General features: G+C 34.9%; 3 protein-coding genes across 6 annotated transcripts in view; 1 reads left to right on the top strand and 2 right to left on the bottom strand.

The window, feature by feature from the left end:
• LOC127968881 (vesicle transport through interaction with t-SNAREs homolog 1A-like) overlaps positions 1 to 3,851 on the bottom strand; it is a 127,455-nt gene extending 123,604 nt beyond the window's left edge. For all 4 annotated transcript variants that reach the window (XM_052570271.1, XM_052570268.1, XM_052570272.1 and 1 more), the window contains exon 1: positions 3,634 to 3,851. In XM_052570271.1, coding sequence (XP_052426231.1) covers positions 3,634 to 3,727 — 94 coding nt within the window. In that variant the 5' untranslated portion in view covers positions 3,728 to 3,851. The remainder of the gene's footprint in view (positions 1 to 3,633) is intronic.
• A 57-nt stretch (positions 3,852 to 3,908) lies between these two features.
• On the top strand, positions 3,909 to 12,414 carry LOC127968880 (palmitoyltransferase ZDHHC6-like). The gene is made up of 11 exons (XM_052570267.1): positions 3,909 to 4,058; positions 6,484 to 7,007; positions 7,469 to 7,560; positions 8,235 to 8,394; positions 8,592 to 8,753; positions 9,489 to 9,542; positions 10,390 to 10,557; positions 10,667 to 10,708; positions 10,801 to 10,946; positions 11,354 to 11,400; positions 11,489 to 12,414. The coding sequence occupies exons 2-11, from the start codon at positions 6,741 to 6,743 to the stop codon at positions 11,587 to 11,589; spliced, it is 1,239 nt and encodes a 412-aa protein (XP_052426227.1). The 5' UTR covers positions 3,909 to 4,058; positions 6,484 to 6,740; the 3' UTR covers positions 11,590 to 12,414.
• On the bottom strand, positions 12,101 to 21,492 carry LOC127968879 (long-chain-fatty-acid--CoA ligase 5). Its single transcript, XM_052570266.1, has 21 exons — positions 21,181 to 21,492; positions 20,010 to 20,186; positions 18,895 to 19,003; positions 18,675 to 18,739; positions 18,484 to 18,585; positions 18,102 to 18,201; positions 17,030 to 17,208; positions 16,864 to 16,896; positions 16,727 to 16,778; positions 16,510 to 16,583; positions 16,336 to 16,413; positions 16,058 to 16,192; positions 15,160 to 15,294; positions 14,963 to 15,058; positions 14,683 to 14,755; positions 14,508 to 14,596; positions 14,318 to 14,434; positions 13,502 to 13,645; positions 13,297 to 13,398; positions 13,087 to 13,158; positions 12,101 to 12,683 (listed from the first exon to the last, which is right to left on the bottom strand). Exons 2-21 carry the CDS (start codon positions 20,163 to 20,165, stop codon positions 12,549 to 12,551), a joined length of 2,046 nt encoding a protein of 681 aa, XP_052426226.1. The 5' UTR covers positions 20,166 to 20,186; positions 21,181 to 21,492; the 3' UTR covers positions 12,101 to 12,548.
• Positions 21,493 to 24,408: the final 2,916 nt, after the last annotated feature.

Genomic DNA, 24,408 nt, shown 5'->3' with positions numbered 1-24,408 from the left:
TAAAAATAAAACACACTAACATAAACCGCTTTTCTATAACAAGCAATTTAAGGCATCAGTGCATTATAGTATTTGATTGGATAAAATAAAATAAAATAAAACAAAATAAAACAGTTCATTAATTAGTTAATAATTAGTTAATTGGGCATATGATTTTTTTGAAAGAAATTAATTAAAACATTTATTCAACAAGGATGCAATAAACTGATCAAAAGTGACCATAAAGACATGTATAATAAGATTTCCATTTTTAATAAAAGCTGTTCTTTTGAACTTTCTATTCATCATACAATACAAAAAAATAATAATAATAATAATGAAATAAGAAATGTTACTTGAGCACCAAATCAGCATAATAGCTGCTGAAAATGCAGCTTTGCTATCAGTAATAAATTGTCAAAATATATAAAAATATAAAACACTTACTTTAAATTGTAATATTTGTATAAAATAATACACACACACACACACACATACACAAACACATTAGTTTAACATTATAGTCCCTAACTTAATATTGGTTACTACACCACATATTTTAGTCCAGCTGAAATGTTGTCTTGACCAGTTAGCATCCAAAACCAGAACTATTCATTTATAATACGAATTTTGTAATGATAGAAGCACTCTATAAATAAATAACCCCGTGGAAGAACATCAGTACCTCTACTGATCAAACAAGACCAGCAAAGCACATCAAACCATGTCAAGCGATAGCACTAATCATGAAAAAAACAAAAACATCAAGTGATATCAAACGGGAAGCTGTCAATAAGCTGGAAACTAAAGTGAACTTCTGTTTTGCCCTTTGGCTTTCCAATGTCTTTTGGTGGTCATCAATCCATTTTTAAAATCTGTGTGCAACTTCACAGCCCACACAGTGTAAATAGCCAGGGGCGGTTTTCTACAAGGTGAGCAAACACTGGGGCCTCTCTATTCTAGGGCAGGTTGAAATATATATCTCACTATTGCAGGAGCATGGGGCAGTACCACAAGGTCAGGTGCTCTTTGGGCAAAGCGTTGCACTGAGAAAAGTTCGACTGGAAGATGCATCTTTGCATCTCTACTCAATTTTTCATTGCTCTTTCTCTTTGTGCAAATCTAACCCCCCCCCCCCCCCCCCCCCCCCCCAAAAAAAAAACACACACACACATTTATGTTTAATGGAATAAGGCCTTGCATTATTTTCAAAATTCATGTTTCGCAACTACAAGTTTTGCGCTGTTCAACAAAACAATACATCTTGGAGATTCTCAAGTGAATGAGAATCTCGGTTTTTTGAGCGAAAAAAAAAATTTGGCCAAGGGCATTACATCTATCCACTGGTCTTTATCGATGTTTCTACACATGTGACACTGAACAATGCCATGCGAACAACAGCATAAGCCGCTTTGTTGAAGCCATTGTTGGTCGCAAACAAATTTGTGTACCTAGGCAAGAGAAAATGTGATTTTTATGGGCATAATTGAGGTTTGAATCCAAGAGCCGTACTCCTCTGGCAACACTGAGGAAGGTTTGGCCATCACTAATGAGTATGCTTTGCTTATGGCTTTGTTCAGATTCAGTGGACTTATTTAAATACATTTAGCAGCTGGTGGTGGGCCGGTCTGATGACACACTGTTTGTTTCTGCCAACTTGTGCCAAGCTCTGAAGAAGCAATTTAAGCTTCAACAATTCACCACATTACACATTCTCATTCTTTTCAATATGCTTAAATAACGCAAAGAAAAGCCAATCGTGTTGCAATTATTTTACAGGGCTTATAGAACTGAGCACACGCTGCTGCATGATTCTGAATAAATGATTAATCCTTCTCACCTTTTGTTGATGTACAACAGAAGCACCGGGAATCATTGAGTACATCAGGTTATTAAGAGACCAGACCCCTGAGGTTTAATACTGACTGAAAGCAATCATTTACATTAAAGTCACCAGACTGTATTAAAGTAACCTTTCATTGCCTTTCACTGACTTTTAGTTTCAATCCTGCAAAGTCCGAAAAAAGATCTTGAATTATTTTTATGTATTGAATTTTGAACTGAAACTGAACAGCATTTCTAAACTTCAAAATGTGACCAAAACAAAAAGTTTGAAATGATTTCAAAAGCATCCTGAAGAGAATTTCCTCTGCCATATCGTCCTACGATTCAGCCAAATCATATCAGACAGACACTAAGAGCATGAAACATATTTCTTATGGGCTTCTGTGGTATTTTGAATGACTGGAAAGATAATCCTTTATAAACACAGGTTTGATGAGATTTTCTAATAAAGTTATTTTTAGGCGTTCTCTCACCTATCCAACATCACACTTATCTTATAGCATCGTCCCCATGGCAACATATTCATCTGATCTGAGTAATTGAATGCTCATAACAAGTAAAGCAGCAGTAGCTTCACAGATGCAGAAGTAGAATTATGACAACCTGCAATCCTAAAGGATCCCAGCTGGAGCACATTTTTAACATTGTAATTAAACTGTCTCTCTTTAGCATTAATATTTTTACATAAACTGCCCCTGTGTAAATGTTTATGTGATACAGTATACTATAGATGCTGACCTAGTAAAGGGGGACACAACAGGGGTCCACGACCTCTAGGGGCTCTGTGGTGACACTGCAAGGGACCACCTGAATTGATCCTTCAGAAATCATTCTAATATGCTGATTTTTCTCAATTCTCAATTATTATCATTTTGTATTGGTCCTCAACTAATAAGAATGGTAATTATTATTAATGTTTAACAGTTTTTGCTACTTAATATTTTTGAGGAAATGGTGATACATCTTTTTCAGAATTATTTTTTATCATTTAAATAGTACTATAAGGTAACAAAAACATTGACAGTTGTAAGAAATATTTCTTGCACACCAAATCAGCATATCAAAAATGGTTTCTGAAAGATCACGTGACAAGTCCTGAAGAGTCACAACACAAGTTTAGCTAAATAGATTGTTGTTCCTCAATAATATAATAAAATGCTAAAGTTTATGACTAATGTAATAATCTTAATAAAGTGTTAGAGTAAACACAATCTGATACTATGGAAATGTTAGACCGTCAGGCTTGAAATGCACAATATGAAATATGTAAAAGATTTCTGACCTACTATATTCAAGTCTTTAGGTCTGACAGTATTTACTGTTGTTGTGTTATGTTCATAACAGCAGCTTGGGAATAATGACATTTTATTGTTAGTCTATTTCACAGTACAGAATAATGAATACCTCCCCAAACAAATGACAGCCGTCATTGTCAATTATAATGATGTCAGGAACACAGACAGGGTGTCAAAATAGTGTCTTGCGTCTCTGTCTCACTGTATATTGTTTGTACTGTGTGCTGTTTAATGCTGTGAGCTCCAGACTTGTATTCCTCTCTACTTCAGCCAACTCTTTAACTCCAACAAACACAACATGACATCCAAGATCCATGTCACCCAAATCCTGTATCCTCACACATCACTGGAGACACCATGACCCTCACAAAACCATAGTTATTTGACAAATGATATGGGACGTTTCTAAATAACATACCAACCGGACACACCAAGAGAAGGTATTAATCATTCAATTATTTATTTAGGTCTTCCTGACATCAATGTTTTGCTAGCTCATTTACAAGCCACTTACCACCGGCTAGTTTGGGTATTCTTCCAATTTTGTTGGTTATTTCCGCGGTGAGGGTGCCAAAGTCCTGCTCGTACGCTTCAAAGTCCGAAGACATGTCGTATTTTTTTTGTTTTAAAAGATTAAAAGAGGGATGAACTGTGCTGCGTTACACACTGTTGCTTATGTCTGCTTCTTATTGACGTCCGCGTCACTTCCGGGTGGTGTCGCGGGAATTTGTTCACGAGCTCTTCCTGTAAATGGTTCCGCTGTGGTGTGATTAGCTCGTGTAAGTGTATCGTCTTTCTCGTTGAAATATGTTTTAGTTATTAAGAAAAAAAAAAGATTTCGCTTCTGACAATATTACGGGCGTTAAGGCCATTGATTTTTATATCAAGGGTGACTTTCAGTTTTTCTCGGACTCTGATGTCTCACAAGGGAATGTCGAAGTAAGTTAACGATTCATTTTCATTTTTAAAACTATCTCTTCAGTAATCATAGCTATATATGTTGCTGCCGTCATAATGAAAGATACAAGACTTGATACATGTCTCTATTAGTAACCTTGACCTTTTTAGCATATGTCATTGATAAGACCTGATATCTTATCGATTGGTCTTTATAAAGATAAAGCTAATTTCTTCAATTAGCCTCTATTTTCTTTTTGTATTTCAGTGTAATGTAAATGTAGAGCTACACTGAATGGATTCTGCAATCAGATTGCATTCAAATGGGATGTTGTGTAATAGAGAACCGGTCAGTTCACGCAGACTGACAACAACTTGATAGAGTTTCTGAGTTTCTTCTGGTGCTGGACATGTTAAAAATCATATGTTATTTGTTTAACCACAATCCCAAACTAATAAGGTCAAGTAAGTTTAACCTAAATTATGTAATACAGGCGCATAGAAACATTTTGGGTGTGCCATGAAAACACAAGAAAAGCAACACGTGAAGCACAATAATTGACATGTAACATTAACCATTAACCATTGCATTCTCTGAATAATCCTGATTTCTCTTTAGCCCTGCTTTATGTTATAATGACATCACTCAACAAACTGGCCATTTTATTTAGACATAGAAATAGTAAATATTTCTGTTGTGAAGACAGTTGGCCTAGTCTTTAGCAAAAAATTTTAAAAAAAAAAAAATAGACAATGTCAGATTTGAATTTGTTCACATTCCATGTGAATACAATAATTAAGTGACAGTGACAAGTTTGGCAGTGATAAAATAATGAAGATTAAAGAAATACCAAAGTAAGTACCTAGATAGATATATAGATACATATGAATGAGTAAATAAGATAGATAGATAGATGATAGATAGATAGATATGAGTAAATAAAATAGATAGATAGATAGATAGATAGATACATATGAATGGATAGATAGACAGATATATATGAATGAGTAAATGATAGATAGATAGATAGATAGATAGATGGATAGATATGAATGAGTAAATGATAGATAGATAGATAGATAGATAGATAGATAGATAGATAGATAGATACATATGAATGGATAGATAGACAGATAGATATCAATGAGTAAATGATAGATAGATAGATAGATAGATAGATAGATAGATAGATAGATAGATAGATAGATATGAATGGATAGATAAATAGATATGAATGAGTAAATGATAGATAGATAGATAGATAGATAGATAGATAGATAGATAGATAGATAGATAGATAGATAGATACATATGAATGGATAGATAGACAGATAGATATCAATGAGTAAATGATAGATAGATAGATAGATAGATAGATAGATAGATAGATAGATAGATAGATAGATAGATAGATAGATAGATATGAATGGATAGATGAATAGATATGAATGAGTAAATGATAGATAGATAGATAGATAGATAGATAGATAGATAGATAGATAGATAGATAGATAGATAGATAGATAGATAGATATATGAATGGATAGATGAATAGATATGAATGAGTAAATGATAGATAGATAGATAGATAGATAGATAGATAGATAGATGGATAGATATGAATGAGTAAATGATAGATAGATAGATAGATAGATAGATAGATAGATAGATAGATACATATGAATGGATAGATAGACAGATAGATATCAATGAGTAAATGATAGATAGATAGATAGATAGATAGATAGATAGATAGATAGATAGATAGATAGATAGATAGATAGATAGATAGATAGATAGATAGATAGATAGATAGATATGAATGGATAGATAAATAGATATGAATGAGTAAATGATAGATAGATAGATAGATAGATAGATAGATAGATAGATAGATAGATAGATAGATAGATAGATACATATGAATGGATAGATAGACAGATAGATATCAATGAGTAAATGATAGATAGATAGATAGATAGATAGATAGATAGATAGATAGATAGATAGATAGATAGATAGATAGATAGATAGATAGATAGATAGATAGATATGAATGGATAGATGAATAGATATGAATGAGTAAATGATAGATAGATAGATAGATAGATAGATAGATAGATAGATAGATAGATAGATAGATAGATAGATAGATAGATAGATAGATAGATAGATGATACTATAGATAGATAGATATGAATGGGTAAATAAGAGATAGATAGATAGATAGATAGATAGATAGATAGATAGATAGATAGATAGATAGATAGATAGATAGATAGATAGATAGATAGATAGATAGATAGATATGAATGGGTAAATAAGATTGTACAGAAATAAACTGTGGATGAAAAGTTAACTGTGGTGATTTAACTTTAATTATGGTTGCCCTGTTAACACTTTGTGTGAGGTGAGTCATTAAGATTCTGTCTTCCTCTTTCATGTTCCTTGTTTTCTTCTCTTCAGATGGATGGCTTGGCTTTAGCTCGAGGATAGCGGGATCAGACAGAGGATAAGTACGGAAGGATGCCACAGGCTGACAGAGTCTCTAAGAAACGACTGGCCCCTGTGACAGGTGACGTAGCCGATCGCTGGTTGTTTCGGAGAAGACAGAAAAGATGCCCTTTGGCCTCTTTAAGTCACTGCAGTAAACACAGACAACACGCCTGACTATTTCATCTGTTACACTGAGGACCATAAAGACACTGAAATCCACCGAAACAATGAATATTCTGTCTGCTATAATCGTGTTTGAGAACCTCCATGAGGTCAAGAGGCTGTTCCACTGGGGTCCGATCATCGCTCTGACGGTCATCAGCGTGTGCTCCTCCATGGCCATCCTGGACTCCATCATCTGGTACTGGCCACTGGACACCACAGGAGGCAGCATCAACTTCATCATGCTCATTAACTGGACTGTCCTCATTCTTTACAACTACTTTAATGCTATGTTTGTAGGCCCTGGTTACATTCCTCTGGAGTGGAAACCGGTAAGTCTGTTATGGGCTGTTTTCATATAAAATCTAATTTATTCCTGTTATAGCAAAGCTGATTTATCAGATCGCTTTAATCCAGTCTTCTGGTTCACATGATCCTAAATAATTCAAATTGGCTGATTTGGTAGTCAAGAAACATTTCCTAATATTATCAATATTGAAAAAAGTTATGCAGCCTTAATATTTTTGTGGAAAATGTGATGCTTTTTTTAGGATTCTATTCCAAAGAACAGCATTTATTTGAAATATAACTATTTTGTAACTCTATAAATGTCTTGTCTTCAACTTTTAATCAATTGAATGCATCCTTGCTGAATAAATATGAATATGACTTACTGACCACAAACTTTTTAACAGTATAGTATAAAAAGATTTGAAAGCATGTTGAATGATATTGTCTGTTTTCAATCAGCATGTCTAATATGACTTATGTTGTTGTCTGTGTTTTCTAACAGGAGAATCAACCAGATATAATGTACTTACAGTTCTGTAGATTGTGCCAAGGCTATAAAGCCCCAAGGTCACATCACTGTCGCAAATGTAACAGGTAGATTTGTCTCAAAAACAGACTAGTTTCTATTAATAATGATGCATTTTAAAGCTGAAGTGTGTCGATACAAGATCAATAAAAACAAATATTTTCCTATCCCGTTTTAATTTGCTTCGACAATTATAAGTCATTTGTAGGACTATTAGTTGGTCTGCGAAGGCAGATAGTTGGCATATTTGAGAAGCCTGTCTGAAAACAAATTATTATTGTCAGTCTTCATTTTGATGATGGGAACTTCAGCTTTAAAGGGATAGTCTATCCAAAAACTACCATTTTGTTCATTTTGTTTCAAACCTGCATGACTGTCTTCTTGGAAAAAAAATTGTTATGCTCCATACAATAAACATGTTCCTGTGGCTCAGTGGTAGAGCATTGCATCAGCAGTGCAAAAGGTTGTGGGTTCCATTCCCAGGGAACACATGTTAGGTAAAAGATGTTAGCCTGAATGCACTGTAAGTTGCTTTGGATAAACCCTGCTAAATGCATACATTTCATTTAATTTAAAAGTCCCCATCATTCTCGAAAATTGTTATACACGTTTGAAACAACATGAGTAATTGATGACTGTTTATTTGAATTAAATCCCTTTAAGGATTAATTTATTATTAAACCACTTTGTGCTTTATATGTCCAAAACGAATAATGAATATAAAACTGGTTTCTTCCCTCAGGTGTGTGATGAAGATGGATCATCATTGTCCCTGGATCAACAACTGCTGTGGTCACTTGAACCATGCGTACTTCACCAGCTTCCTTCTGCTTGCTCCACTGGGCTGCACACATGCTGCTCTAATATTTATCATGACCATGTACACTCAACTTTATGATCGCGTAAGTTGTCTCACACTTTTATTCTAATAGCATGCAACAGCTGTAGCATTGACGCATAATTTACATGTAATGTTAAATATTACCTCTATGTGCTTGCTATTAAAATGTTCATACATTTTATGATTAAATAATGCTTGAGCTGAGTTTTCTTACTCATGGTTGGCGTGATAATGTGCTGTCCATTTTCTTGGCTTTAGATCTCATTTGGTTGGAGCACTGTAAAGATTGACATGAGCGCTGCTCGGCACATCCACCATCCCATCATGCCTTTCAGCATCGCAGCATTTGCTGCGACTCTCTTTGCACTGGGACTGGCACTGGGTACCACTATTGCTGTTGGGATGTTGTTTTTTATTCAGGTAGGACATGGTGTCTCACGCTTACTTATTTTTAGTGTTAAATGATTAATCGCATCCAAAATAAGTTTTTGTTTACGTAATATATATGTGTAAAATATAAACATAACATTTTTCTTAAATATATACAAACATGTGCGTGTGTATTTATATATACAAAATCAATACACACAGTACACACACATATATTATGTGCCGTATTTTCCGGACTATAAATCACTTTTTTTTTTTCATATTTTGGCTGGTCCTGCGACTTAAAGTCAGGTGCGACTTATTTATCAAAATTAATTTGACATGAACCAAGAGAAATGAACCGAGAGAAAACATTACCGTCTCACAGCCACGAGAGGGCGCTCTATGCTGCTCAGTGCTCCTGTAATCTACACTGAGCAGCATAGAGCGCCCTCTTGCGGCTGTAGGCGGTAATGTTTTCTCTTGGTTCTTGGTTCTAAAAAAATGCGACTTATAGTCCAGTGCAACTTATATATGTTTTTTCCTCATCATGGCGTATTTTTGGACTGATGCGACTTATACTCAGGTGTGACTTATAGTCCGAAAAATACGGTAATCGCATTTTTTTATATGGATGCGATTAATCATGATTAACCGTTTGGCAGCACTACTTATTTTCTTTCATATCAAATTAAATAAGGTCTGTTTAATCCGTAGTTTGCTTGTAAGGATGTTTCCTATATTCCCCACAGTGAATGTTGATCAGAAATTCATCTTTTATTTTAGATGAAAGTGATTCTTCGAAACAAAACCTCAATAGAAGCATGGATCGAGGAGAAAGTAAGCTTGTTTTCCAGTATCCTTATCTTTTAAATGAGGTGACCTAATCCAATATACTTCCCCTAAGCCAATACACAGAAACAGTCTCTCAGGAGTAGGCCTATAAAGACTTCCCTGAACTATGAGCGCTTGGTGTCATCAAAATATACACACATTTATTATTTAGAAATATTATTACAATTTAATTCATTATTATAATTTTTATGTGTTTTGATTTTATTATTATATTTATGTATTTCGAGAATATTTTGTGAAATTGTGATACTTTTTTCAAGATTATTTAATTTACAGCATTTACATTATTTGATTAACAGCATTTATTTCCAATTATTTGAAGTTGTTTAATGTTTACAAATTGTACACTTCTGATCAATTTAATGCACTATTGCTAAATAAAAGAATTTTATTAAGTAATTTCTTTTTTTGTTAAAGAAATGACTGAATACTGACCACAAAATTTTGAGCAGTAGGGTAGTCCTCCAGAACTTAAGTAATTTTGAAATGTTTGTAATGGGATGTAATCAAAATGATTTGTCCTTAAATTAACATATGAATTAAAAAATAAATCTATATTTCAATGTAATCTTTTAATTTAGGCTTTAACATTCATAAGGTAACAATTACAAAACAATAGCCAAATGCAATTTAAAATCGAGTTTAGCTTACAGCACAAAAATATTGACTCTCCAAATGCACACGTACACTATGAACATTCAAATCGTGTGTTTATTCAGTCTTTGTGGCTAGATGAAACCTGATGGAAGTATAAGACCATAAATAGACCACCTCTGAATTAAGGAAGTCATGTGCATTTTATTGCATCAAAGCATTATCTCTGTGTTCCCAGGCCAAAGACAGGATCCAGTACTACCAAACAGGTGAAGACTTCATCTTCCCCTATAACTTGGGCAGCAGATGGAAGAACTTCAAGCAGGTGTTCACCTGGTCCGGTGCCCCCTTAGGAGATGGAATCACATGGCCTGTGCATGAGAAGTGTAACCAGTATACACTAACCGTATGTACTCAACATGATACATACTGATCATCCTTTAGGTAATATATTACAGTTCAATTCAGCTCTATAGCTCAGTTTGTAATGATAGTTTTATTTCCTCTTTATTCAGATTGAGCAGCTGAAGCAAAAACATGATAAACGTCAGCGGAGTGTGAGTATTGCCGGAATCCCTTTTAAACACTAGAGGGCAGCATTTATTTAGGACAGCATGGACTGACACACATGTGACCGTCTGCTTCACAGGCTGAGTACAGAGTGGTGGAGGACTACAATGGTGCTTGTTGCCCTTTGGGAAAGGGACTGAACACTTTCTTTAGGACACCTTGTACAGAGGAACCCAGGATCAAACTCACAAAGGGGGAGACCATCTTTGCTACAAGAGGAACAAAGTGAGCCATTGGTTTTAGTTACTTTAATGGTCCATAGCTTCCAATGGGGAATATAATATAATGTAAAAAAAATAATAATAATAATGTATTGTGGATTTCACCAAACTATTATTCAGCACAACCGCTTATAGCTTTGATCATATTAAATATTTCTTGTTAACCAAATACGCATAAATTATGACACAATGTTACTTTGTTTACTCTATTTTTGATCAAACAAAAAACGAGCGTTGGTGAGCATAAAACATAAAAAACATACATTCGAACAAAAATGTTTTAAGATAATTTTGTTTAGAGTATTATTTATATATATATATATATATATATATATATATATATATATATATATATATATATATATATATATATTCTCTTTTTTTATATATATGTTGATTTTTAATCAACAGATGGTGGATATATGGAGACAAATTGTTGAATGAGGAACAGGCAAAAGGTAAAGTTCTCAGCATATTATATGATCAAATTCAGCAATTAAAAGTGTTTCGTAATTTTGATGTTTAACATGATATCTCTCGCTGCAGCTGGTGTTCGAATTAGAGGATGGTTTCCACGCAGATGTGTTGAGAAATGTCACTATGACTCGGCGAATAATTCGACAAGTGAAGAAAAGAAAGAACAATGATACAGAATTCTATATTTCACAGCTCGCTAATATTAGGGCCAGAACCCTGCTGAGATGTCTTTCTTTTACTTTTGTAAAGTTGTTCAATGGCACCAGCGCTAAGTGTTGATACTGACAGACACCCCAAAGTTATTCACTTGCGTAACTTAATAACATTTCATTTCCAAAGAACAGATGCCGCAGAAACTGGTAAATGAGAAAGAATAGAGGTTTTATTAAAATGGGATTTGGGCATATGGCAGTATATTCTCTAAAGGGGGTTATTAAGATGTTTACTTGAATCTTTCTTGCTTGCTCTCTCTCTCTCTCTCTCTCTCTCTCTCTCTCGTTCTTCTATGCCCACACTGATTATGCAGTCTTTTTTCCAATTGTAACAAGGTCCTTGTCATGCAAATTGTCTGAATTGTTTATATAATGGAAACAGCAATTGTATTTGATTTTCGATGGCTTAATTTTTGTAAAACTGATGTCAACCTTGCTGAAGTTTTCAAAAAACAAAAAAAACAAATCGTGATCTTTATAGTAATTTTATTTTCTTCTTCTTTTTTTTTTTTTTTTTTTAATGGAAAGCAACCACAAAATTAGTTTCTACTCAACAAAGCACCTGTATGTAAATACAATTGTTTATTTAATTGATGTAGTGAAATTGACATATGTTAATGTTTTCACATTTTCTTCCTTCGGGAAAAAAAAAAATTAACATTCTTTGGTATTCATTACATTTGTAAAGATGTTCATACATTTGTTTTATACTAACTAACCTATCCAGACAAATCATATATGTCTTCTTGACTGACAATAAAGAGTCTCTTGGGCACAGATTAATACATGCAGTTAAAATTGATACAGTGCTTATAAAATATTTAGTCTTTGAGCAAATATAGATAAACATCACAACACAAACAGCACTCATAAATACATGGTCACACCACAGGATATCCTCAGCTTTTGTTAAAGCACTACATGTTCGCATAAAGACTCTCAATCTGAACTTTAAAGAATTTAGTGAGATCTGCCCGTTTGGCTTTCAGTGTTGGAGTGAGGAGACCGTTTTCTATTGTGAACAAGTCGGGATGCAGGTACAGGTCTTTTACCTTGAAAAGAGAACATAACTAATATATTAAATGTGAAAAGAAAACCACACAATATATCAAAATGGCATCAAAATCCACCGATTTATTTGTTTAAAATGGTTTCGGACTGTTTTCACTTGTAAACAGCACTTGATCTGTGCTTATACCTTCAGACGAGATGTCTCATTAAAAGTGAAAAATGTCTTGATGGATTACAAAACCTCAGTTTTTTGCTTCACCTGACATTAATTGTTCAAATGGAGTTGTGTTGTGGATTATTGTGATGTTTTTATCAGCTGTTTGGACTCTCTTTCTGACGGCATGAGATCAGATCTACTTTCAGCCATTTTTCTTTTTTGGGAGAACTACTTCTTCAACAATAATATATGCTAATAATAGCCTAACGGATCATTAAAGTGCTTACTTGTTCAAAGGACTTCAGCCCTGCTTCACGCCCCAGCTTGTTTAGGTCAGAGATGATTGCTTTCTTTATTTCCTACAAAATAATGAAGATTATTACCAGCAAAACCTAATATGTAACTATTTTGTAAATGCCACACAAGTAAACAAATCCTTCAGATTAAATTTTTAACATGAATGCATTTTCAGAAGTAAACTATGTAAATACAGATACCTGATTTCTACATAGCTGCTCTAGTGAACCCTTCACTCCCAGTTTTTCTGCAAATCCTGGCAATACTTCAGGGTCTGGCACGACTATGGCCACCAAAGTGGACTGCACACATTCAGTTGAAATATAAGGATGCAGTATAGCTTAAAAATATAAAACTAGCATTTTTATCTTTAGAAAAATAGCAAGGAATGCATATTAATTTCACCTGTAAACTGTCACCATGCACAAACACTTGGGCGACTGGAGCGCTCTGAATGTAAACGTTTTCGATCTTTTCTGGTGCAATGTATTCTCCTTGAGCCAGTTTGAAGATGTTTTTCTTCCTGTCGATGATCTTCAACACTCCTCTCTAATAGATTGAACACAAAACATAACTTCCATGAACATCATCAAATCAACAGCATAAGATTTTGCCTTGATTTTTTACATGTAAGTCTCTTACGCTGGTTAAGGCTGCATTTATTCTGATAAAAAAATACTGTTATAATGGGAAATGTTATTATAATTTAAACCATTTTCTATTTTTGTATATTTAAAAATGTTGTTTATTCATGTGATGGAAATGCTGAATTTTCAGCATCATTACTCCAGTCTTCAGTGTCACATGATCCTTCAGAAATCATTATAATATGCTGATCTGATGCTCGACAAACATTATTATCAAAGTTGAAACAGCTGTGGTGCTTAATATTTTTGTGGAAACTATGAAATCTTCTAGAAATATTTTGAAACCTTTTAAATGTCTTTACCATTACTTTTGACCAATTGAATGCATTCTTGCTAAATGCTACAGTATTATTAATTTCTTTAAAAAATTCTTATAAAGCCAACCCAAGCTTCTGAATCGTAGTTTACTGTATATTATTGTATTTTGTGGAAAAAAAGAGCTAAAGATCATTGTATTCAGCTTTGAGTTTTGTGATTTTGTGTCCTTGGCTGCCTGCTGATATCACAACACAGTAGTCATATTTCCTTCCTTCTAAGGTGCATTATTAAAAAAAGAGAAACCAAGGGATCTCACAGGCAGCCATTTGCCAATATCTCCAGTGTGCAGCCATCCATCTTTGTCTAAAGCCTCTGCTGTCTTTTCCGGGTCACTGAGATATCCACGAAACACATTCTTCCCTTTGACACAAACCTAATATGAAACCGAAAAGCCATAAGTTTCAATGACATTTTTGTATATGGTTTATAAGATTATGTTCCATTACCTCTCCTTCCCCGTTGGATGCAAAGTAATTCATTTCCTCCACATCAACAAGTTTGACAATATTGCATGGAATAGGAACTCCAACATGACCTGAAATCAACAGTATACAAAAAAGTCAGTGCTAAGGGTTGTCTCACACACAGACAAAAACATGTTTTTGGGTTACAGGAACCCACCAGTGTGCCAGTCTCCAGACAAGGTGAAAGTGCAGGCCGCGGTGCACTCTGTCTGGCCGTATCCCTCGAATATCTGGAAGCAGGCCAGTGAAAAAGGGGTCAGCACTGGGTCACTGTGACACCAGATCAATACACATACGTACATACATATACACCCTGTTTAACAGTGGCCATGTTTATTAAGTACACACTAAAGCATCACTGCATTGTCTTTAATAAACCAAAACAGGAGCAATATAGTCAATCGATTTATGGTGTTATTATACTCTTCCTTTCATACCTGGCACCCGAGGCTTGCCCGGAGAAAAGTGAGCACAGTTTGAGAAATGGGAGCGGCCCCCGTCACCATCACCCTCACGCGGCCCCCCAGGGACTCCTGCGGAAGACAGTTCAAAACTTTCCAGAACCATTCCTTACAGGTGTACCACTCTTCCCCACTCAATACAAAACCCCTGCCATCTGCTCTGTTGGGGATACCTGGACTTTGTGAAAGATGAGTTTGTCCCATATGCTGTCATTCCTGATAATTCCTTGCTTGACCTCTGCACATTTCTTCTCAATGGCAAAGTTCAGAAGCCATTTCTTCAATGGAGCCCGGGCCTCACTCTGGACCTGGAAGACAGCAGAAATTGAACAATGAGCATTTTACTGGTAATCTGTTTGTAAAGTTACTCAAGTGAACTCTAGACGGGTAACTCATTCCACATGGTTGTGCTATGGATATGAATCAAACCTTTTTAATATAAGTGACAAATGACCAGCTACAAAACATTTTATTGATTGGTTGGTTGGTTTTGCTACTTAATATTGAATGATTTACATTTTAGACACAATATTCCCAATTACTGTTCCTGCTCCGTCAACCAAAATAGTTAGTATAATAATAAAAAAAGGCACAACAGAATCAACCACTGAGCTTTAGAGTAACACATCGTAGTGGTGTCTCATCCTGGAATAAATCATCGTTTTTGAACGAATCAGGCGAATGAACAATTCAAACTGCTAGTTTCATCCCTGATATGATAAGTTACGGTATTTACACAAACAGTATAAGTTACATTAATATAATAATAAGTTACTTGTCACCTGTCGCCATCTACTGGTGTAATTGCAAAATGCGTCACAAAAAATTTTCCTCCACTAATTCTACTAAATCCTAACAGACTGCAGATTCCACATTCAGTCTGGACAGAAAATTGCTTGTTTTATATATATATATATATATATATATATATATATATATATATATATATATATATATATATATATATATAATTAAATCATGTCTAAAACCTTACACTCTTTATTGAATGAATAGAGGCCCATCTTTAAAACATTTTTGGCTCAAACAGTGACTGCATGTGTAGTTCCATACCTTATCATAAATGCGATTCAGGAGACGTGGAACCACTGGGAATACGGTTGGCCTCAGTGCTTTCATATCGTCTGGTAGAAGTCTGATATCACCTTGAAAAAACCCGACTCTTCCCCCTACACTGTACAGCACTGTCTGATAAACATAAATAAGAACAAGCAAGCATGACTTCAGTGTTCATCACGTGATTTATAAAAGATGACTAGTACATGACACTGAAAATTTGAAAGACCATTTCAAAGATGATGGTGAGCACCAGATATGAAAGACAGGCTTACTTGTACAACTCTTTCAAACATGTGCGCCAGCGGCAAAAACGAGATGGACACATCAGATGAAATGGGCTCAAAGACACTCTGAAGAAACATGGGTTGTGGCATCCAACATTAAAAATCTAGACTCCCATAGAGACTTTGTAAAAATCATGCAGCCGTCACACTGACATACAGTACCTCAAAAGTCTTAACCACACCGGCTGCATCTGCAACCACATTTTCATGGGTCAGCATGGCTCCCTTCGGATCCCCTGAAGCAGAGAATACCGAATTAAAGCTCACACACATAGGACACACCACAATATCACTGGAGGTGGAGCAGCATTGGCTTCACAGATATAAATGTGGCCTGCAGTGTTTTTGCAGCCTTGAGATTAGATTAAATCACACTTACCAGTGGTTCCACTGGTAAAGCAAATAATACTTAGGTCTTCTGGTTTTGGTGGCTGGAACCAAATCAAATCACATTAAGTTTGTCAATGAAAACTATTTGCTAAAAAGAATTAAATTGATAATTAACCCATTACTCACAACAGGCTTTTGATAGTTGTTCTTTCCCAAGGCCTAAAAAAAAAAAAAACACAAATGTTTTTAAAATTATATTCTGCTCTAGAAACTTGATAGACATCAGTTCCTTTAATATTTTTGCATTACTGTTTTATTATTTATTATTGATCGGACAGTGCTGTCAGTATACCTCTACATCTTTCATGGACAGGACATCCACACCACTCTTAGAGCCTCTATCAGTCAATGCAGAATCATAGGGGTCCATGAGAATGATGGTTTTCAAGACAGGTGTGAGGTTTTTCTCACAGTTATCCAGCAGCTTTTCTGCCTTATCCTGCTTATCACATATCACTGTGGATATTTTTGCTGTGGAGATAAATATAATATTTAAAACGGCCCGATGATATGTAACACAAAATTAATGTGCTATTAAAAACATAAAAATAAGCTTAAAATAAATATATTAAATTGGGAAGTTATAGGGTTTTGTTTTTATGGCATCAAATCAGCAGAGTAAAATTATTTCTGAGTAATGATGCTGAAAATTCTGCTTTGTCATCACAGGAATAAATGACATTTACATTTTAAAATATATTAAAACAAAATCTTTATTTTAAACTGCAGTAACATTTCACAGTGTTACTTCTTTTAATCTACTTTTCATTAAGTAAATGCAGCCCTGGTGTGCATAAGTGACTTTCAAAAACATTGAAATATCATACGCACCCCAAACTTTTGAATGATGGTGCGTATGTAGCAATAGTACAGCAATATCATATGATTAAATTAAAGATCATATTTACACTTTGCAACCAGTGGCACAAAATGGATCTATTCAAGCAGGTTTCCACAAAACTCCCCACTTCCATTAAACAGATAGCCCCGCCCTAAACTCATCTCATTGGCTGAGCCATTAAATTGACATGTTCACAAACCCATCCAAAGAATCGATTACAGTAGTTATCTCTGCACATTAAACTGCAACAGGACACATAAAAAAATGACACATTTCACCTTTAATTATAATATCAGTCATTAGTTAGAAAAAAAATAGAAAGAGTTATGGGATTATGCAATGGTAAGCAAAGGAGCTTGAACTCTGGAGGTAGAAGTAGCAAGGTTACTGATGTCACTAGAAGAATAAAGTCCTCATCTTCTGAAGGATTATAAGTCAGCAGAGTTCAGCAGGTGTGATCACTAAAGCTGCTCTGACCAACACCTCTAATGAAGCATGCAAGCAAGCAGGCTTAACTAAGTACCTCTATTAATGATGAACACAAGAGCCTCGGGTCCCAAGGTGTCGTAAAGAGGCACTGCCACCATGGAATAGGTATAGCAGGCCAGTTCTCCAATAATCCACTGAAAAGAAGGAAGAGAGGTTATTATATGTACAGTGCATCACTAGTGCATCAGGATATATTGTATTTAAATAGCCTTGTCTTGCTGGGTAAAAAAATCACAAATGTTGTGTTTCGTTTTGTATGTATTTCTGCTTAAAACAGGAAAATAAAAACATTTTCTAAACTGAGTAAGAAAAAAATCAAAAATCTTAAGCCATTTCTATCTCGTTTGAAGGATGTTTAGAGGGAAAATGATATATCAGTACAGATTTTTGATGGACATTTAGACTTATTTTGTCACCTCTGGCCGGTTTTGGGCGAAGATGCCAATAAATGATTCTTGCGATGGCTTCTGGCCACGATGGATAAGTCCGGACCCCAAGAATTCAGCTCTGTCTAAAACCTGAGACAATCAGAAGCAAGCATTGAAATGAAGACCTCATTTTTCCTCACTTTTGAGCTAAAAATGATGTTTGTGGTTGGTACAAATACCTGTTTGTATTTAAGCCATTGGTAAGGTTGCCCTTTCTTTCTGTACCCCAAGCACGGTCCATTTCCTGCACAGTAATAATGAAATATCTCAGAGACTAATCACATGCAACTGGGGTTAGATGTGAGTTAACAATGCTAGCATGAAAATATGAATTTAATTGATGTCAAAAGAGTGTCAATATTCCTTGTTGTTTTGTATTTTGACCTCATGACCTCTCACCTGAAACACGTAGTCCTCTTTGAAAAGCCTCATATAGAGTTTTGGCGTCGTCATATAAGTACGAGATCAAGTTGTCATCTTTCAAGAGCGCTGTTTTTCTAGCACCTCCCTGAAAATAAAAAAATGGAAGTAATATTAAACCACTGTGCTAAAAGACATTCAGAACCATAAAATCAGGCACAAGGAGTGATTCACACACACACACACACATTGTACACTCTCAGAAAAAAAGGTACAAAAGCTGTTACTGGGACTGTACCTTTTCAAAAGGCACAGCTTTGTACCTGAACAGTCCATATTGATACCTTAAAGAAATATAGTAGTACCTAAAGTGTACATATCAGTAGCTAAAAGGAATAAAAGTTTACCTTTTGAAAAAGGTGCCCCAGTAAAAGCTTTTGTACCTTTTTTTCTGAGAGTGTACAGATTCAGAACACAACCATTCAAAAGTTGTTTTTTCTTTAGAAAGAAATTACAGTTATACACTTATTAAGAATGGAGGCATTAAATTAATCAAAAGTGACAGTAAAGTCTTTTACATTATCACAAAAAAATTCGCTTTTCACAAAAATACTGAGTAACACAATTGCTGTCAATGTTAATGATAAAAAAAATATAAATTTTTTTTAGAAATCAGCATATTTTAATGATTTTTGAAGAACTATTTGACATTGAAGGCTGCAGTAACAACTACAGAAAACTCAGCTTTGTCTTCACATGAATACATTTCTTTTAAAATATACAGAAATAGAAAACTGTTATTTTAAATGATAATAATATTGCACAAATCACTGTATATTGCATGTTTGATTAAATATGTTTAAAATTGTGCATATTCATATGAGGACCCCAGTCATATCAGTAGCCTTAAAATGTTTTTTTGCCACCTTTGTATCTTACATGAACAGTTATTCATTCGTTTTTAGCTTTTCTGTTGAGTTTTAGTGCACATTTCAAATGCTGAACTTGTTAAAAAAAACACACAATGGTAATTCTTTAATTACTTTTACAACTCATTCTGACTAAATCCCTCACAAGATGTTTTAAAAAGATTAATGATACATTTTTAACATAATAAATGTCATTGTGTAGAGCTGACGAAAGACCACACTCACTGCTATGCCCACAGTCTGTCGGTTGAGGTCTGTGGGGGGCTGCAGTGGTTTTGGCCTGCTGTTGAGATGGACCAGAGCTACAGCTGCGAGGCTGAACAGAAACACCAGTCCTGAAGCGGACAGCGGGGTAAACAGGAACTCAAACAAGAATTCCATATTGCACGGGATCTGCTAATGCTGCAAAAATACAAAATAAAAAAATAAAACAGTATTGAAAAAAATCCAAAATAAAAGAATGAATTCATAAAACAGGATTTGAATTTACTTTTGAATTTACAGGAAGTTCAAGGGCTCTGTAATCACACAAGTGCTGTTTTGATGCTGCACTGATTAGAAGGTATCGATGAAGACAAATATCAGTATGACCTTATAGAGGAGTGAAGGTTAGAGTGTTCAAAGGTTGAAGAGCACAGTACAGTCCAAATAAGAAAAATACAATCACACTTTTTTTTTATGTTAACATTTTGGAAGTTATTTTTCTTAAAGTTTTCTTAACATTGTCCAGTGTTATCCTTCAACACCTGTTGCAGTTCCTTCAGGATTCAACATGATCTCCAGTATTGCACACATGGCTATTGTATTGGATTTGGTATATTATCTGGCCAGCCTTGCATTTATGGAGGCCAAAGTCTAGCAAAGGTTATATAACCCTTTTCAGCCTCAAGAGCATCCACTACCCTTTCTAAAACATGGAAAGAAATGTTCTTTTATATATATACTACATATATATGAAATACATTTTATGTATATAAGTGAGCATAACCCACAGACTCACACCAATGTTGATATATTAAGCATCATTTGATTTATTGATCAGAACATCTCATTGTTCAAAACACCAGAACAAATCAAAACACAATGATAAGATAAATCTAATAAACATTCTCTGAGAAACCAAGCTAGTTAAGAAAAGGGTTATGAAAGCAACGTCCTCTATGTACACAAGACCATACAGGACGTTTTGTATGCATAACATCCATATTAGTCCTGTTTTTAATTTACAAAATGATCTGCATCATGCTGTTTTTGTTTTAAACATGCATTACAAAGAAATGCACATTTATATCAGCACACCAAAATCATCATTTAACTACATAGTGAAAAGCCTAATGTTATGTTTTATATATGTATATGAAATTAAACATATAAAGAATTTTAGAAGTACCAGTACCTGGATAACCTTTGTCCAGTGTGTCCGTCGGGTGATGGAAGAGGAGGAAAAAGTTCTGCGAGACTGGCCCTTGCACAGGTTTGCAAAAGCTACAAGAAGGCTTAGAAGGAAGGCATGGTCTCAGGTCCAATAAAACAAGCACATGAGGGACCTTTGAACCAATTGCTGCTATCTGTTCCCTGATAATACAAATGACCGAACATAAACAGAATCATACAGCTAAATCCTTTAAAGTGAATATGGGTTGCACAAGATTCACAAGTCTGTGCTTTAATGCCTGCATGCTGAAAGGTGCATGCAAATGTGCAACTACACAGTGCTCATATAAACGGTGGACTATGACATTTACCTTTGCTGGTCAGCGTGACATTGAATTGCATACGGTGTAAAAGTTTGGTTGGAAGTTGCTCCCACTCAAATACTACAGGTTTTCATCACGATTATCTTTTGCTTTGATGGTTTGCAATAACACTTTGCTAATTCAACCCATCATTTACTGCTTTTCAGCTTATAGTGACAATCAGGGAGGCCGCTGGGACCCTAAAACCCTTGTTAGCAAGAGAACAGCTTTAGGCTAGTCATGTGACACCTCTTATTAGCAACCTAGGTTAAGCATGACACAACAGGATCTTACGAAGACACACTGTTTTCTAACCTCATTTGCCTCAGCATCATAACAGCAGTTTAGGAAGAGTGTTCGAGATGAACTTTGACATTTGACTGTAACGACAGATAAGACGTGAGCACCTTTGGATTTTGTAATCTGTTGTTCTGATAATAGACAATGAAATGAAAAGAACAAAAGCGTCAAGGCCTCCGCGGATTTGAGTCTTGTCGATTGAGGTCAGACTTGATCAATTTAGGGCAAAGTTGAAGTGATACGTAGGTTACTCAAAAGGAAATATGTAGATTTGAGCTATTTGTATTACCTTTTGTTGCTGTCAATGCTGCAAAATTGGAGCTGGCGTGAACTTCAAGAAGTTTGTTTAAAACCTTTTGATCCATGCTATCCCCCCGTGATTTTTAAACCTGAATTTAATATGGTCATGGTAGTGAAAATTAATATTTCATGGTAAAAATACATAAAAAATGGTACTGAGAACATGCAAAATGTGCACTATAGGTGCTAAGTGCTCTTTCTCCAAAGAAAGCCCTTGATTATAATTAATTTCCCCAGGGAAGGTACAAGTCCATTTAAATCCCCCTGTATGTCTGAAAGCCGATCAATGTGACTGAGTTTTATGCAGGTAGAATGTCAGGAGGATTTGACAAAACAGGGCCCACACGATGGTGGGTGCTGATTTTTGTTGCTTTATTAGCTCTTACAAACTCTGTTATTTGCAACAAGGCAACCCAGTATAAGCTTACGGTTGGTCTCCAAGCTCCTCTGAACGTTTCCTACCCTTTCAGTTTGCTAAGGTTGGGGTCTGCAATGCAGATTGCAATAGACAAGATTAATGCAAATCCAGCTCTGAGTGGAAATTTCACATTTGACTTTGTGTACATGGACACAGACTGTAACGCAAAACTGTCACTTCAGGGATTCATCGATCAAGTAATGAACCAAAATGCATCAGCTCTATTTGGTCCACCTTGTCCTGAGGAGGCTGAAGTAAGTGTCTTGTTTTGACATTTAATACAGGTCAATTATTATTATTAGTAGTAGTAGTAGTAGTATTATTAGAATTACATGGGGGGGGTTAAGACTACTGAAACCCCCACCACACCAATTACATATTCTTTTTATAACAATGTTTCAGCCGTGTTTTCAATCATTGATAATGTTTGCATATATGTGTGAGAAAGAGTATTTTCACCAGTGTCTAAATACAACCCCAGTTGAAAAGGTAACTTAACCGTAACAATAACGCAACCTTTTTATTTTTATTTAAGTCGATAAATCATGAAAGTAAAGTAATTATGTCACTTAAAGGGATAATTCAACCAAAATTATATTTTTGTCATTATTTATTCACTTCTAAGTTGTTTCAAACCAGTATGAGTTTCTTTCAGCTGTTCAAGACGATATTTTGAAGAGTGTTGGTAATCAAACAGCTGATGGTGGTAGCTATTGACTTACATAGTTTGGAGGTAAAAAAAAAAAAAAGTAAATAATGACATTAATTTTGGGGTGAAATTGATAAAGAGCTACATGTATCAGTATTGCAAATCAATAAAGTTTATAAGAAGACATAATGGAAATAAATATGTGATGAGAGAATAAAAATAGAGGATATATTTAAATGCTTTTACATTCACTCATAAAGGTTTTGCATTTCTCTGAGAAACGTTGCATTCACTCACAGTAATTTTGCATTCTATTGTTTTCATGAATTAAATTTTTTTATTATTATTTCATATTTTTAAAACAGCCAAAATTCTTTTAAAAGTAGCCGATCCCTTGGAATGATCAAATATGCACACTATTTTAATATGTAAACTAAATATATAAATAAAAATATAAATATATACACATTTAAAATATTTTAATATGAAGTTTTTGCTTATGTCCTTCAGGTCACTGGGCTCCTAGCTTCCACATGGAACATTCCCATGTTCGGCTTTGTTGGCCTTACACCAAAAATGGATAACATTCTGGTGTATGACACTTTTATAAAAATTGTACCTCCAATTAAAAGGGTTGGAGAAATCCTGCTTAAAACACTGGAATTCTTTGGATGGAAGAATGTTGCTATGATCGGAGGAGGTGCAGATACAATCACATGGGACAGTGTTGATGCTCTATGGAAGTCTGTGGAGAAGCAGCTCAGGGCCAAAGTAACAGTGACAGCTAGTATTAAGTTTGATACCAGTGACCCAGAATTGGCAAAGAGAAACTTGCAAATCATCTCTAAAGTTGCAAGAGGTGAGTCAATCGTAGTACAGTACTTATCTTTCAGGGTGGAGTTTACACCTCAGTGTGTAAAACGTGTAAGGTCACAAATGCATCTTGCCCTTATGCCCTCATGGCCTGTTCCTCTTGAAGCAGTTAGTTGGCATAAGAAGAGAGCACTTAATCTGCACTTTAACAGTTACAATATCAAAGTCCTTGATAAATAAGCATTCTTCTCAAGCCCCATTACATAAAGTGCAGGATATGTTTGCCAGTCATCTGATTGCATAAAGAATCTGAAATATCATATGTGTTAGCATACCGCTTCTGCATACTATATGAATAACATTGAAGTCTTAATAATGTTTCTATGAGATTATAAAATGTAAGTGTTA

The sequence above is a fragment of the Carassius gibelio genome, chromosome B12 (assembly GCF_023724105.1).
Source record: "Carassius gibelio isolate Cgi1373 ecotype wild population from Czech Republic chromosome B12, carGib1.2-hapl.c, whole genome shotgun sequence".
Lineage (NCBI taxonomy): Eukaryota > Metazoa > Chordata > Actinopteri > Cypriniformes > Cyprinidae > Carassius > Carassius gibelio.
The sequence above is the reverse complement of the archived record's forward strand: the minus strand, read 5'-3'. Positions and strand labels throughout refer to the sequence as shown.